At 53.7% G+C, this 14,711-nt stretch overlaps 1 protein-coding gene across 1 annotated transcript; it reads left to right on the top strand.

The window, feature by feature from the left end:
• Positions 1–7,507: 7,507 nt before the first annotated feature.
• MAFB (MAF bZIP transcription factor B) lies at positions 7,508–12,454 on the top strand. The gene has a single exon (XM_075166348.1). The coding sequence runs from the start codon at positions 8,343–8,345 to the stop codon at positions 9,276–9,278; it is 936 nt and encodes a 311-aa protein (XP_075022449.1). The 5' UTR covers positions 7,508–8,342; the 3' UTR covers positions 9,279–12,454.
• Positions 12,455–14,711: the final 2,257 nt, after the last annotated feature.

The raw sequence follows: 14,711 nt of genomic DNA, 5'->3' as shown, positions 1-14,711 counted from the left end.
TTGATCCCACCAGGGGAAAACAAGCAGAAATGATCTCCCTCGGTATAGCAAATCTGATGTGTCCCATAGGATTGCCATTAAAATAGACACAGAAAGGAAGCAACCCTCCCCGACCACCTTTCATTCCCACAGCAGCCTGCGTTCACCTCGCACTGCCCCTCTCCTTGCTGCATTTTTCTGCGAGCCCTTTCTCCAGCCAAGGAGATGCGGTCACTATTTATGGGATCTCAGAATGACCTGTACAGCAACCAGCCAATTTGGCTGGAGAAAGTTTAGCTTGGGAAACACTGGGTGAGAATTTGTAGCACCGCTCCGCTGCCGGCTCTCCTGCACAAATTAATTTAACTGTTCTGCAGAGAAGCTCTGGAAGCAAAGAAATAGTTACAGAGAAACTGCAGCTTGCCCTAGGGACAGCTATGATCTTCGTGAGCCCTCCCCACGTCCTGGCTGAGTTGTGTTAGATCTGCTCCCCTTGGACCTTCCATAGGATGCTTGTAGCGGCCAATGATGGGAAACATCTCCAGCTTTTCTAGGGCCTGGAGGTCTAGTGAGATTTCAGCTGGGAAGTGTTCACAATGCACAGCAATACACAGACACACATGCTAAAACACAGTTCTATTTCCCAAACAGAAAATAGCAAGTTGTACTATGAGCCAATATTTTGTTTGGGCAAATGGAGCATAATTTACACTCTGAGACTGATTTTAAAAGCATCTGATCTGGGGCTATTCAAGGCTGTGGATCTGTTTATATGTAAAAGAAACAAAGATCAGGAGACTTTTTCTTTCCCCTGCCTGGGTAACAGCTGAATCCTCAGGCTAACAAGGAGAGCAAACAAAAGCATTTCCCCAGAATTATTCCCTTTCTTTGTCTCTCTTCTTTTCCCTTCTTATATTTAGGACTTTAAAATGTTTGGGGAGGAAGGTGGAGGCTTGCAGAAGCCACTTCGTTTCCAGTTCTGCTCATCTTATCTCTCAGAAATGCACAAAAGGACTTTAATTTCACTGAATAACAGCTTTCTACTAAATACGTCCTCACTTTTCTTCTGCACCTGGATCTATAAGGAGGGGCTAGCATAGGAAGATAGCTGCATTTCCTTAGGTGAATAGAAAGCTTCATTCCCAAAGGGCACAATAAACCTGATCCTTCCTCTTCTGATCAACAAGAGCACAGAAGCTGCAAACCTGACCAGTACATCAAAAAGGAGCTTGAAAAATACTTTGAGCAAAAAATGCTAACGGTGCATCCTTCTCCTGTAACGACACTGATATTAAATCAGGAAACAGTACAGAACAACCGCAAACACATATATACAGGGGCTGTCAAAACAGAAACAAAACAAAATCCCTAATGGGGACTAAAGGTGCAAAGAGCAAAAAGAAGAATATACAGTATAGGCTTTATGATTATACTTAAATCCTTATGCAGCAAATGCTGGAAAGGGAATTCCAAAAATTTTCTATATATAAGCAGTTTTTTTGATCCAGGACTTTGTGCAATGAAAAGGAATTACAAATCAGCCTGAATGAAAGGGTATGGGTCCCAGTGGGTGTCAGAGCATGCCTGTGGACTCCTGGGCTGTAACGACAACCCCCTGATCCTGCAAGGGCCGAGGGACACACTCAGCTCTGCTGTGAGCAGCCTTTCTGGTGCTGCGGCCATTGAACCTGCAGCAACGCTGATCTTTCTGAAAAGATGCTTGCATGGTCCTGGGTTTCCTCAAGCACAACTGAGGCCAGATCTTCCCTCCCTCCTTCTTGACAGTTTAAAGATCTGATCATCAAGAAAACCTCCTGCTGAGCCCCTTGGAAAAACAAGCAACAGACTGTGGCCAGAAAGGGATGCTGACCTTTTCTGGAAGATCTCCTGGCTGCTCATGACTTGGTGACATTGGGCATAGGTCCAGGACACTTTCCCTGTTTCCCTGACATCTCCCTTTTCTACATCCCTTCCAAGGAAACTAAAAATCCTTGGGAAGATCACTTTTCCCACCCAGACATCTGTGCAGTACCTTTGTATTCATAAGAGAAGCAGATAAGCAGGAGAGAATTTTTTTCTAGTAAGATGTGATCCAAGTTCTGAAGTGTTTGAAAAAACTTTGAATGACACGAAATGCCATTGCAAGATACAACTGCAGTAGTTACAGTCCTTCAGCTGCTACTGGCTACTTCAGTCCCAAAAGGTGACTTCTGATCACTCAGAAAGGTTTTGGTGCTGCTTATTAGCTAAATGCTTCTAAAGGGGCTCAGATAATGAATTCAACATGCCAGGGTTCAAGTGGGAAGCAGGACTCAACCAAGCAGAGGAGGAAAGCTGATCCTAGCAAGGCTCAAACAGGGGATTTTGTGCTTCTGGATCAGGTGTTTCTGCTAAAAACAATTTTTACCATGGTGGCAAGGGGAATAATAACAGGAGCGTGTATTAGAGAGGGGGCTGTGATGAGACTGCAGAGTTTGGAAATGATGAGAAAGAGACAAATTCCCTTGAAAACAAGTTTGGATCGACTCATTCATGATACGATGGGGCTAAGGCTGAAAGAAATAACTAGAAGGAGAATGCTCTGCGCTTACGTCCCTGCCAAAGACAAGGATGTTATACTATAACATCGTGGGACATTATAGAAGAGAGTGAAATGTTGCCATTTCGTCTCGAAGACACCCCCTTTCCCTCCCCAGGGTGCAGCGAGACCCCGAGCAAACTGCAGAGGGTACCACTGAAGAGTTGCACTTCTTTCTCTGCAAGGCAGGAGGAAAGGCACGGCAGCAACCCCCCCACTTACAGACCCCCCCCCGGGGCCGCGCATACGAGCAGCCCTGCGTCCAGGCTAACCCCGAGCAGCGGGGGGCTCTGGGGGGGCCACTGCCCTCTCCAAAAACCCAAGTCCCCGCTCCCCGGCTCCTGCATCCACCCAGCCTCGCAGGGGTGCGGAGCCTCGCCTGGGCATCACCCCCGACGTGCGCTGGCGCGGTGCCCCGCAGCCCGCTCCGCGCTCTCCGCCCGCCGGGATTCCCCCCTCCAGGAGCCGTCGCAGCCCCCCATCCCGGTCTGCACCACCCCCCCGCAAAGCCGCGCTGCCAGCAGCCGCGTTCAGCGCCTGTTGGAGAGGGGGGTCCCAGCGCCGGCGGAGGGGGCTCGGGGACGGGCACCGCTGCGGGGAGAGCCGCGAGGGGCGGGTGACACCCCCCTGCGCCAGCCCCCCCGCTACCGACACAGGCCAGGTCAGGGTTTTGATTAAACGTGGTGTGCTCAAATCAATCCCCTAAATTACGCCGTCCCGTATAGCAACACCCGTCCGGGTGCACTTATTCTGCAGGACCCCCCCGCGACCGAGCAAACCCCAAACCCGCCGCCCGGACATACTGATCCCCCCCCTCCCCAAGCGGGGATTTAATGCTGGACACTGCGAAGCCTCGGGGAAGAAAAATACCCCCACAAAAACCTACCCTTCTGAAGTGTTGCTCCACTCTCTTGTCACAGATCCACCTGTGAAAACGTGCCTAAAGTTAGTACTGGGATTTGCCCCGCTCTTAACTGGTTCAGGCTAAAATCTGAAGAGATCCCAGTTAACCCAGGAGGGTACAATAGCTTATTTTATACTGCAAAGCTGCTGTGCAGACTTTGTCCAAAGAATGATGCACGCTTTACTTTGACAATCCCCGCAGAAAAGAGAGAGCGAGCGAGAGGAAACAAAGACTTATGATTACCATTAGTAATTTAATCCTAAATTCGTGGGCCATTCCCGTCAGCCCGAACAAGCAAACATCAACACTTTTCTTTCTCATGCACATGTATCTGCGATAGATGATTAACCAGGTCCCTCGCTGCTTACACAGGGGAAAAAAAATCCTGACAAACAGCATGGTTCTGCTTGCAGTTTGGGAAATTAAAAATCAAGCGAGAGAAGGTAAGAATTAGGAAAGTGATGCCCTTTTCCTCCATCAGTATCGGCTGCCAGTCATGGGTGATTTCGGTTTGGGTGTTTGTTTGTTAACAAAACTCCCATTTCAGACAACGTATCCCACTACTGTTATGGGGCGAAAAAGCTAATTCTGGGGGAAAAGTAGCAGTCAGCTACCAAAAACGAGGAGTGCTTCTCAGAGAACCAGTAGCGTGGAAAATACACATATAACAGTCATCTTATTTTTTACCAGTTACCTAGACCTGCTATTTCTAAGAATTGGGGATTGGGATGCCACCGTAATACGATTCCCTTTCTAAATGTCACCCCCTCGATTCAGGCAGAAGCCCTACCAAACCAAACACCTATAGGTATCTATATGCTCCAGTTTTAAGGGCGAGCTTTCAAATTTCCGTGGCTCGAGGACCCTCACTGCCCTGCCCTGGGCGGACACGCCGGATGGAACTGATCTGAAATGACACTATCATTTTCTTTGAACTCTTCCCGATTTTGGCCGGGAGTTTGCGAAAGGGAGAGGGGAGACGAGAGAGAGCGGGAAGAAGTCATTCTTTACTCGAAACTAACCTTCAAAAAGCGGATCTTAAAAAATAGAAGAAAAAAAAAATTAAAGCCGCTCGATTAGCAGCTTTCGGTGTAGGGAGAAGGTGGCAATTAAACAAAAATTGCTCGGGAGGCTCGGGGGGGAGGCGAGCTGTGCCCCGGCGCTGCAGTGCCGGGCAGGTGGGTGCCTCTTCCCCCCCAACCGTGGTTCTTTTCCTCCGCGGGCGCGGAGGGGACGGGAAATCCTTTCCGCAGAAGCCGGCAGCCGCCGCTTTGCCCCGCGGAGGCTTTTAGGGTGCGGGCGGCCGCGTAGGGCCGGGGTGCGCGGACTCCCCCTGGGCGCAGCACCGCGCCCGCGGCCGCCCGGCCCCGCGGCTCGGCGCGACTTGTCCCCGCGGAAGGGAAACTCTTCCTGAGCTGCCTCGCTGGGCTGCTCAGCCCAGGAATCCTTTTCTTCTGCTCCAGCAACATTATTTCTTCCCCAATCCTTATTAAAAAAAAAAAAATAGGAGGAGCATGCCCCCTAACATATAAATCCCAGTGAGAATAACCTTTGGTGGCTGAATTAAAAGCTCTAGAATAAACAAAATTGGCCTTCAACTGGGGATTCGGGGCACAAAGCGGTTCTTACTTTACCCAGCCGCAAGTTTTGTGGGATGTATTATGTAGAGGGGAGTGACGGATGGAAGAGCAAAGAAACGGACCCAGAAAGTGCCCCGAAATTTTATGACGATGAGGATGGACGCGCAAACCCGATCTATAATTCACAGTTTAAAAGATTAAGAATAGGGACAGAGTGTGTACGGACAGGGAGATAATCAGATCAATGCTTCCTCTGCCTTTCAGTAGCTCCACCTTGTGAATATACCTCAGTAATTATGAGAGGAAAAAGTATTATCCATCTAAGGGCACATTTTGCAGGGCTGCATCCTAGCTTCCCAAGCGCTCGCCGGGGTCCCCTTTCCCTCACTGGCAACGATAACGTTTAACGTGCAGGTAAAAATAAAGCTCTCCCAAGCTTCCAGGACCCCATAAAACATGACTACAGTGGACCCACACGGGAGGCTCTCGGCTCTCCCCAAGCCCCCGGGGGGGCAGCAGTTGCCGACGGCGACCGCCGAGCTCCTGTCCCGATCTGCTCTGCCGGGGTGGCTGGGTCCCCCCGCCCGGCCCCGGCCTCTCCGCGGAGGGGCACCGCGGGCCCCTCCGCCTCTCTGTGCCTCGGGGCCGCTCGCTAACAGCGAAAAGACGGCGATTTCCCAAATCTGGCACTGATGGGAAACCAGGAGCGCGCTGCCCATGAGGACCCCAGAGCCCCCAGCACCGCCGGGGCTGCGTTGCCCGTGGGGGAGGCAGGGGGGTTCCACGCGTGTCCTCCCACACACGCCTTTGGAGCAGGGCAACCTGCGGAGGGAGGTCTGCGTGCTCCCGGGAGCGCAGCCCCGCTTCAGCCGGGATCGGGGTGCGGAGGGACCCGCTCACCCCCGGGACGTGGGGAGCACCGGAGCTGGCCGCTCTCGGGCGCTCTCGGGAGTCATGTCCCCTCCAGTGTCGTGGGGAAAAACTCAAACGAGGCATTGCCACACGAAATTAAGCCCCGGAGCGCCTGCACTGAGAAAGGGGATTTCATCCAAATCCCCCTCCCTGGTTTCCACCTTCTCCCTCCAGCCCGCTGCCGGAAGGACCCCCTGGAATTTTTTTTTTGGGGGGAAGGGTACTTTGCGCGACTTTTGCCTCCTCGGTTCCCTGCGCGGCCGCGGAGATGCGGAGCAGCGGGACAAGCGGGTCTGGGCTGCGGGCATCGCCCCGGGTACGGCGCTGGCGTCCGGCAGGGAGAGACCGACGCCGGGGGAGGTCTGCGCTTGGGGACTCTCGCAGTGTTGTCCCAGCTCCAGCAAGGCAGTTCCCTCCTAATTAATATCTGAAAAGCAGACAGATCTTGAAGTTTTTTTGTTCTTTTGGCTAAATAAATCGGAGGGGGAGGGGGGCATACGGGAGATGCTGAGGTGCAGGGGGCGGAGGCGCAGCTCCGGAGCAGCCCCGCTACCGCTCCCGCTGCCGCTCCCGCTGCCGCTCCGCTCGGCTCCGCTCCCGCCCGCCCGTCCCCTTTCCTCCGGGTGTTTTTTCCCCGTGAAAAGTGGCTGTTACTCTCCAAACGGACACTTGGGGTCGCACTTTCTGTCTGTTTGAGCGTAAAAACTGTGTAAAAAGAAGCCCTAATCTCCCTTAATCGTTACAAAATGTTGAAAAAAAAATATTCCTGTTACCGGACCAAAAAAAAAAAAAAAGAAACTAAAAAACCTTACAAGCCGAGTACTCCTTTGCATGCAGTCACTCACTCAGGGAACAGCACAGGAAAGCAAACATGGTCCCCTCAGAACTGAAATGTAATTATATTTTCTCCCTTCTCTCCCTAATATTTGCAATTGTCTGTGTCAATGCCTTTGCTTTACTTTAGGGAGAGATTTGCTTCCTGTAACCGGGAGGATTTCCCCCGTTGTATAAGGGGAGCTGACAGCCTGGCCGAGCCGGTGCTCCCCTCACTCCCGGCTCCCCGCGCATCGCCCTCGGCACCCCCCGCAGCCCCAGCGCTCGCTCCCCGCCCCGACCCGGTGCGCGTTCGTGGCCGATTTTTCCGCGGTACCTTCGCATCGGGGACGCTTACATAAAGTTGGAAGGGGCGATGCGTGTGCGTGGGATGGGGGGAAGCTGACTGCCTTGAAATTTGCTACGGGACGGCAGTGGGCAAAAAGGGACCTTGTTATATTTAGAACAAAGGGACGGGCAGGATGTTCCCGAGCCCTCCTCCTCTGTGGACTGCAGAGGCCGAAAAAGGGGGGGGGGGGGAATAAATAAATAAATAAAAGAGGAGGCGACGGTGGGGGGCGGGGGGAGCAAGCGGGGAGCGCCCGCAGGAGCGGGGCTGGGAGCGGCGGCCGCTCAGCTGGCGCTGCGGAGCTGTCACGGCGCGGACCGCCCCCGCCGCCGCCGCCGCCGCCGCCGCCCGGCCCCACCGCCCCCGCCGCCGCCCGGCCCGGCCCCGCCGCCCGCCCGGCCCGGCCCCGCCGCCGCGCTGCCATTGGCGCGGCCGCCGCCGGCCCCGGCCCCCGCCGCGCTCTCGGCGGGCACGGCCGTATAAGAAGCCAAGGGGGGCTGCGCTGCGAATCACAGCTGCACAACGAGCGCTGGAGGCGGCAGCTACAGCGGAGACCTGGGTTTTTCTCGTCCCCCCTCTCCTCCTTTTTTTTTTTTTTTTTTTTTCCTCCTCCTTCCCCTCCTTCCTCCCCCTCTTCCCTCCCCTTCCCCTGCGCTGCCAGAGCCAGCGAGAACTCCCGTGCAAAGCCCAACCACCGCCGCCAAATAGCCAGTGCGCTCCCCCGGCCGCCTGCTCGGGCTGGAAAGTTGCGGCAGACTCCGGTGCTCTGCTACCACCGGGAGAAGGCTCCGGACTTACAAAACCCAGCCGGGGGCCCGGGCTAGACGTTTTGCACCGTTCTTCTTCTTCCTGCACAGACCCGAAGGCAGCATCTTTGTTTTGTTTTGCTTTTGCCCTTCCTGCTACTGCTCCTTTCTCCTTGCAACCGGGTGTCTAAGTGCCAGGAGCTGCTGCAGCCTGCGGTGCGCTGCAAACACTGATACAAAAAGACAGGAGACATCCAGGCGGCCCCGGGTGCCGGCTCGTCCTTGGCTTTGTTGCTCCGGACTGAAGAAGCCCCAGAAGCCGGGAAGGAGGCGGCGGTGGAGGGGGAGCAGAGGAAAGGAAGCGAGAAAGCAAAGCCAAAGTTGATTTGGAATAAGGGAGCGCGGCCAGCCCTCTGCCAGGCTGCGCGCTGGAGTGAGGTCTCCAGCCCCCTCCGCCGGGAGAGGTGCCCGCAAGACAGCGATGGCCGGAGAGCTCAGCATCGGAGCCGAGCTGCCCACTAGCCCCCTGGCCATGGAGTATGTCAACGACTTCGACCTGATGAAGTTCGACGTGAAGAAGGAGCCCCTGGGCAGGAACGACCGCTCGGGCAGGCACTGCACCCGCCTGCAGCCTGCCGGCTCCGTCTCCTCCACCCCCATCAGCACCCCCTGCAGCTCCGTGCCCTCCTCGCCCAGCTTCAGCCCCACCGAGCAGAAGACCCACTTGGAGGACCTGTACTGGATGGCCAACAGCTACCAGCAGATGAACCCTGAGGCATTGAACCTCACCCCAGAGGACGCTGTCGAAGCCCTCATTGGGTCCCACCAGGTGTCCCAGCAGCTGCAGGGCTTTGAGAGCTTCCGGGCCCACCACCACCACCATCACCACCATCATCAACATCACCACCAGTACCCCACAGTCACTCACGAAGACCTGGCCGGCAGCGGGCACCCTCACCACCACCACCATCATCACCACCAGGCCTCTCCCACTCCCTCCACCTCCTCCAGCTCCTCCCAGCAGCTCCAGAACTCGCACCAGCAACATCCCCCCTCCAGCAGCGTGGAGGACCGGTTCTCGGATGACCAGCTGGTCTCCATGTCTGTGAGGGAGCTCAACAGGCACCTCCGAGGCTTCACCAAAGACGAGGTGATCCGCCTCAAGCAGAAGAGGAGGACCTTGAAGAACAGAGGCTATGCCCAGTCCTGCAGGTATAAACGTGTCCAGCAGAAACATCACCTGGAGAACGAAAAGACCCAGCTCATTCAGCAGGTGGAACAGCTCAAGCAAGAAGTGACCCGGCTCGCCAGAGAGAGAGACGCCTACAAGCTCAAGTGTGAGAAACTTGCCAGCAACGGCTTCAGAGAGGCCGGCTCCACCAGTGACAACCCGTCTTCCCCTGAGTTCTTCATGTGAGTGCTTAACAAAAATAATTAAAAAACAAACAAAAAAACCTACCCCCCAAACCTGACCCCCGTCACCTTCCCCCCCGCTCCCATCCTCCTCTGACATCTCCATCCATCTGTCTGCTTGACTAGAGAGAAAGAAGGAGAGAAAAATAGAGACTTGATTTTTTTGCAGCATCCAGTCTTCTAGAGTAGCTGTGGGAAAAGTAGGCTGGGGGTGGGGACGGGAGAGGTAAAGTGCAACTTTTCGACTTTCGTTTGTGAGTTAGAGAGAGGGACAGAGGCAGCGGCAAAGGCGAAAAGGACAAGTGAAGCGTTTTATAGATCGCTTGCTTGCAGAACCAGATGGACTTTAAGAGAATAATAATAAAAAAGGACAATGAACAAGCCATCTATAACATACTGCCTGCTTGGAAAGAGAGAGGACATACACAGCACCATCTCATGCACAATTTACCTGCTTGGAAAAAGAGAATAAATAAAAAGGACAATATATGCAAACTCTTCATATATTGCCTGCTTTGAGAAATAAGTTACAGGACTCAGATGGGACATTCAATCTAAGAAAGGAAAGAAAGAAAGAATGAAAGAAAGAAAAAAAACTCATCAATTTTATTGCCTGCTTGATTATATAGAAAAATACGAAAATCTGCATTAAAAATATTAATCCTGCATGCTGGACATGTATGGTAATAATTTCTATTTTGTACCATTTTCTTGTTTAACTATAGCATGTTGATCATCGATCATAGATTTCTGTTGTTGTTTTGTTTCATCGGTAAGAAAAGCATCACAAGTTATCAAACTTTTTACTGCTTGTGCAGTTTTGTTCGTTGGTTTTGCTCTCTTATTTTCTTTTATGGTTGTTAGCTTGTAAATATCTGCTACTTCAAACCGCACAGGAGAAAAAAAACACAAAAACAAAATAACATTTCAGCAGGCTGGTTATACGGTTTGTTTGGTATTAAAGAGATACTTAAGGAAAAACGTTATGGGCATTTTGCATTAGAAAAAAAACAACTTTGTATATCTGGTGCACTTTTAAGTTGTATTTTTTTTTTTTTTAGTTTTCATTTTGGTTTTTGTTTGTTGGGGCAGAAGCAAAAACGCCTGAACGGCATTGACAAACCTAAACTTAACAGGGAAAATCTCTCATCGGTCACTAGAGCCTACTCCATGCTTTAAAGTGGCAGCGAAGCTCTCTCCTTCAGGACAATTCCCAGCCTGGAGTGGTTAGGCTTGGCCATATAGTTTCCCTTCTGATTGTACACTCAGGAAGCGAAGGACGGACGAGATACCAGTTCCTTTTAAGAAACAACTGCCCCTTGATTTTCGGTAAATAAAGAAAAAAACCTCCTCCTCGTTACGAGTCAAGTTGCAATAGCAGCGAGGGCTCCGTGTCACCACTGAAGTTAGGTTTCTCAATGGTAGTAGCAGATGAGTGGGCTGGAAAAGCATATAAAACTAAACCTTTTTTTTAAGAAGATACTGCAACTTTTAAGTGTATTCTCTTGCAATGATTTGTAATCTGCTTCTCTGCTTCCCTATGCAGCGAGTGAAAGTTTTAGCCAAAATTTATTTGCAGTTGTATAGTAGTAGTAGTTTGGAGTCTTATGGGTGTTTTTATTACTTTTTTTTTTTTTTCCTCCTGCAGGTCAGTAAAAGGATTTACGTTGCACTGACAAAAATACCAAAATGAAAACTTATTTTTTAGTTTCCTTTTAGGATAGCTGGCACTGCTGGCCGGATGCATTTTAAGTTTGTATTAGTTTATAAATTAACAGTAATAACAAGATTGTAATGAACAGCATGGTGCTTGCAGTTTTAAATATTGTGGATATTAGTCATGCATCAGAAAACGATCTTTGGTTTTTACTGATTCAACTGTGTTGAAATCAAAACATTGCAGCAGCGGAAAAAAAAATTGTTTTTATTTCATGTAAAGTTCTGAAGGGATCAATTTCAAATCCTGCTTATGATATGAAAAATATTAAAAAACCTGGTCTATTGTAGTTTTATTCAGACTGGTTTCTGTTTTTGGTTATTAAAATTGTTTCCTATTTTGCTTATTAAAATCATTGAAATGGCATTTCTTGGAGAGACCTGCTTCTCTGACGTCTCGTGTTCCCCCCGCCCCCCCAAAAAAAAACCCCAAAAGAAAGGAAAACTTTTGGACCCTTATCTGCCCTTACCCTGCTGCCCAGCCAAGGCAGCCGCCGAGCTCCGCTCCCAACGCCCGGCGCTGGGGTTTGCTCGGGGGGTTGCGCAGCTGCTTTGCCCCCTCGGGAACGCTGCTGCACGCGGGGCAGGACCGCTCAGCCGTGCACACTCCTCCGCTTTGCCCAAATCTCGCCCGTGGCAGGGGGGTGAGCATCCCCCCCCCGCCGGGAGGAGCGGAGCGGCGGAGCCCGCGCTGGGCCCGGCTGATGGGGGGGAGTCGCCGCCTGCTGCAGCCCGGCGGAGAGCGGGAGCCTCCGGCCTGAGCCACCCCCGGGCTGCCAGAGGAGAAACGCTAAGTGCAGGCACTTTTCTTTTTTTTTTTTTTTTTCTTTTTTTTGCATTAGAAAAGGAGAGGACTTGGACAAGTCTGTCCTTTCCCCCGGCTCCTTTGGGATCCGGGCTGGCCATTCACTTTCCTCCTCTCCATCTGCACATTCTATTTATTCCGGCTTTTTTTTTTTTTTTTTTTTTTAAGCATGAGCGACGGGCAGTTCAGAAGACTCTTTAGATACGTGTGGAGAAGGGGACAGACCTCCCCCCGCCACCTCCCAGGGCTCAGCACCTCGCAGCCCCACCATCCATCAGCTGCTTTCCAGGCAGATAATCGCGCAGCTCCCTAAATTGTAGCCAGAGGAGGTTAGAAATCGCCCCCGCTCCTCGCCTGGGTGCGGGAAAGGGAGCCCCAGAGCCGGGTCGCAGCATGTCTGCGTGCTGCTGCTCTCAAAGTGTGAAAACCGTGTTGAACTTTAAATCCCTCTTAAAAACAAAATCCAAGGCACCACACAACCAAAAATAATAGCCTCTCTCCGCCCTGCTCCTCTTCCCAACAGCAGCGAGCTCTCTTTGCAGGGACGGCATAAGGCGCGTTTGGAGAACGAACCGGTTAAGGACAGAGTGTGGGAAAAAAATGAAAAGCAAATACAGTAACTTAAAAACAAAATCCCCTCTTAAACCCCAGCCGCATCCCTGCCTTGTCAGAGCCAGCTGGGCCAGCCGCTGGGCTGGGGGAGCTTGGAAGGGGCCCGGGCCCGTCCCAGCCCCCCGGCTACATGAGTCAGGCCCGGAGAACAAGCTCGTACCCTGCTGCCCTGCCAAGGGGGGACAGCAGTTTGCAGAGGAAAAGGATGAGAGAGCCTGGCTTTCCCTGTATAGCCTCCCCCCTTGCCAGTAAATGCTATGGCTGCAGAAAGCCTGAGAGGAATATTGTTTGTGGGAACTGCCACCGCATATTAATGTCCCCTCATGCATGCATTGAATAAATCACTAGGGCTAATTGAACAACAACAACAACAAAAAATAGAAAAAACAGGCCTTAGAAAAGCCCTCCAGATTCCCACCGCAGAACCGTGTCAGCGGCGGGGCAGACCCGCTGCGCGGCGAGGGCGGCTGCAGCGCCCGGTCCCGTTCCTGAGGTTTAATTTATCCCATTTAACAGAAAAGAAAAATGCAACCCAGCACCACCACGGGCAATAGCTCGGCTGGTGGGACTGGGACCCGCCGGCGCTGGGAGGGACGAGCCCGGCTGAGCCCGGCCCGGCGGGACGCTGCGGAGCGGGGCCCCGGGCCGTGGGCTGCCCTCCCGCCCGGGGGTCGGGCTGGCTTCCTCGGACCGCGCAGGCGGCTCTGGAGGGGGCTCCAACATGCCGAGGGGGGCGAAAAACCACCCGCCCTTGTCCTCAGCCCGGCCTGCGGCTGGGCAGGGCTCTGCCCCAGCGGCACCGGCAGCGGGGACAGGCAGCCCCGCGGGTGTCGGGGCGGGCAGGGCCTGCCTGCTCCCCGCTGCCCTCCCCCTCGCCCCGGGAGCCCCATCAACGAAGCGTGACCCCCTCCTGGCTTCGCTCGCGTATTGCCATCCCCGCGTATCGATTTTGATCTCTCGCCGTTCATGACCGATTCGTAAAAGGGGTGTTGACCCAGGAGTCGGGGGCACGATGGAGAGCAGTTTCTTGAAGCGAAAGGGAAAACGAGAAGCCCCTCTTCTCCCCGGGACCGGCCTGCCCGCGAGGTGCTCCCCCGGGAGCGGGGGACTCCGCGGGTCAGCTCGGGGCCGCCCTCCCGGGGCTCCCTGCTTCCCACCCGGAGCGCTGCGGAGAAGCTGCGTGTCAGCTGCGGGGGATAAAGCATCTTCCCGCCCCAAACCCCTCTCCTGCCCCCTCCCTGGACGTGCTGCTTTGCGTGCGCGTCCTCTGCCCGTCCTTTGAGCCACCTCTCCCCACGCACATCCCGCCCGGGGGCCGGGGGCCCGCTCCGCGCCCGGGAGGTGCAGCAGCCCCGGGCAGCCCGTATTCCCCCGGGGCTGGGAGGAGGCTGGGAGGCTGCAACTGCTGCCGCGCACCGGGGCTCCGGCAGTGCCCACGAATGACAGGGCTCGGAGGGGCCGAGAGCTGACCATCTCCCGCTCCGGAAACCTGCCAGGCGATCAGTCAATAGCCCCTGAGGCTCCCCGGAGCGAAGATGCTTCCAACTGCCTCCAGAAAAAGCGTGGTGGAGCCAGGGAGCGGTCCCCACCCCGACCCGCTCCTTGCAGCCTCGGGGAGGATGGGGTCGGGGTGCCAACGAGACAGGACCGGATCCGACCCGTGCACCTCCGGCCGGAGCAGGGGGTCAGGGGCTCTGGGGTGCGCTGGGAGCAAAAGCGTCGGTGCCTTTGTAGCCAGAAATGGGCCGGTTGCACCCCCCGACAGCAGCGCGGCGGGGGCAGGCTGGTGCCCGGCACACCCGGGGCATGGGGGGTGTGGAGGGGAAGAGCCCAAGGTTTGCACGGCCAAATTTAGCTGCCGGACGACGGTTCATTATGTGATCTCGTGTAGTGCAGGAGGACGATTGCCTTCAGTGAAAAATCATATTATTTTGTTTGATCTCGCAGTTTTGTAAGAGCTATTGCTAACAGCTGGAGCGAGATCTGCATCCCCCCGCCGGGGCAGAGGTGACTGCCGGCTACGGCTGCTCCCAGAGTTAAACGAGACACTCAGACAGGAAACACAACTGGCAACACCTCCCACCCCCCTCCATTTACTGACACAAAACTTACAGATTATCTCTGCCAACCGTTTAAGAGAGTCTTTTCAATATTCCCTTCCCTCCTCCCCTTCAGGAGAGTGTATAAAACTGATTGTCTTTAATTCCAAAACAGAGAAATCTAAGACCAAAAAGACTTTTTGAACTAAAGATAGAAACATCACTCTAAGACTTTCCAGAGATGCTGGGCGCTGTCGCCGGCCGG

The sequence above is a fragment of the Calonectris borealis genome, chromosome 17 (genome assembly GCF_964195595.1).
Source record: "Calonectris borealis chromosome 17, bCalBor7.hap1.2, whole genome shotgun sequence".
Lineage (NCBI taxonomy): Eukaryota > Metazoa > Chordata > Aves > Procellariiformes > Procellariidae > Calonectris > Calonectris borealis.
The sequence above is the reverse complement of the archived record's forward strand: the minus strand, read 5'-3'. Positions and strand labels throughout refer to the sequence as shown.

Coding starts and splice junctions, on each gene's coding strand:
- MAFB (XM_075166348.1), top strand. CDS start 8,343: ATGGCCGGAGAGCTCAGCATCGGAGCCGAGCTGCCCACTAGCCCCCTG.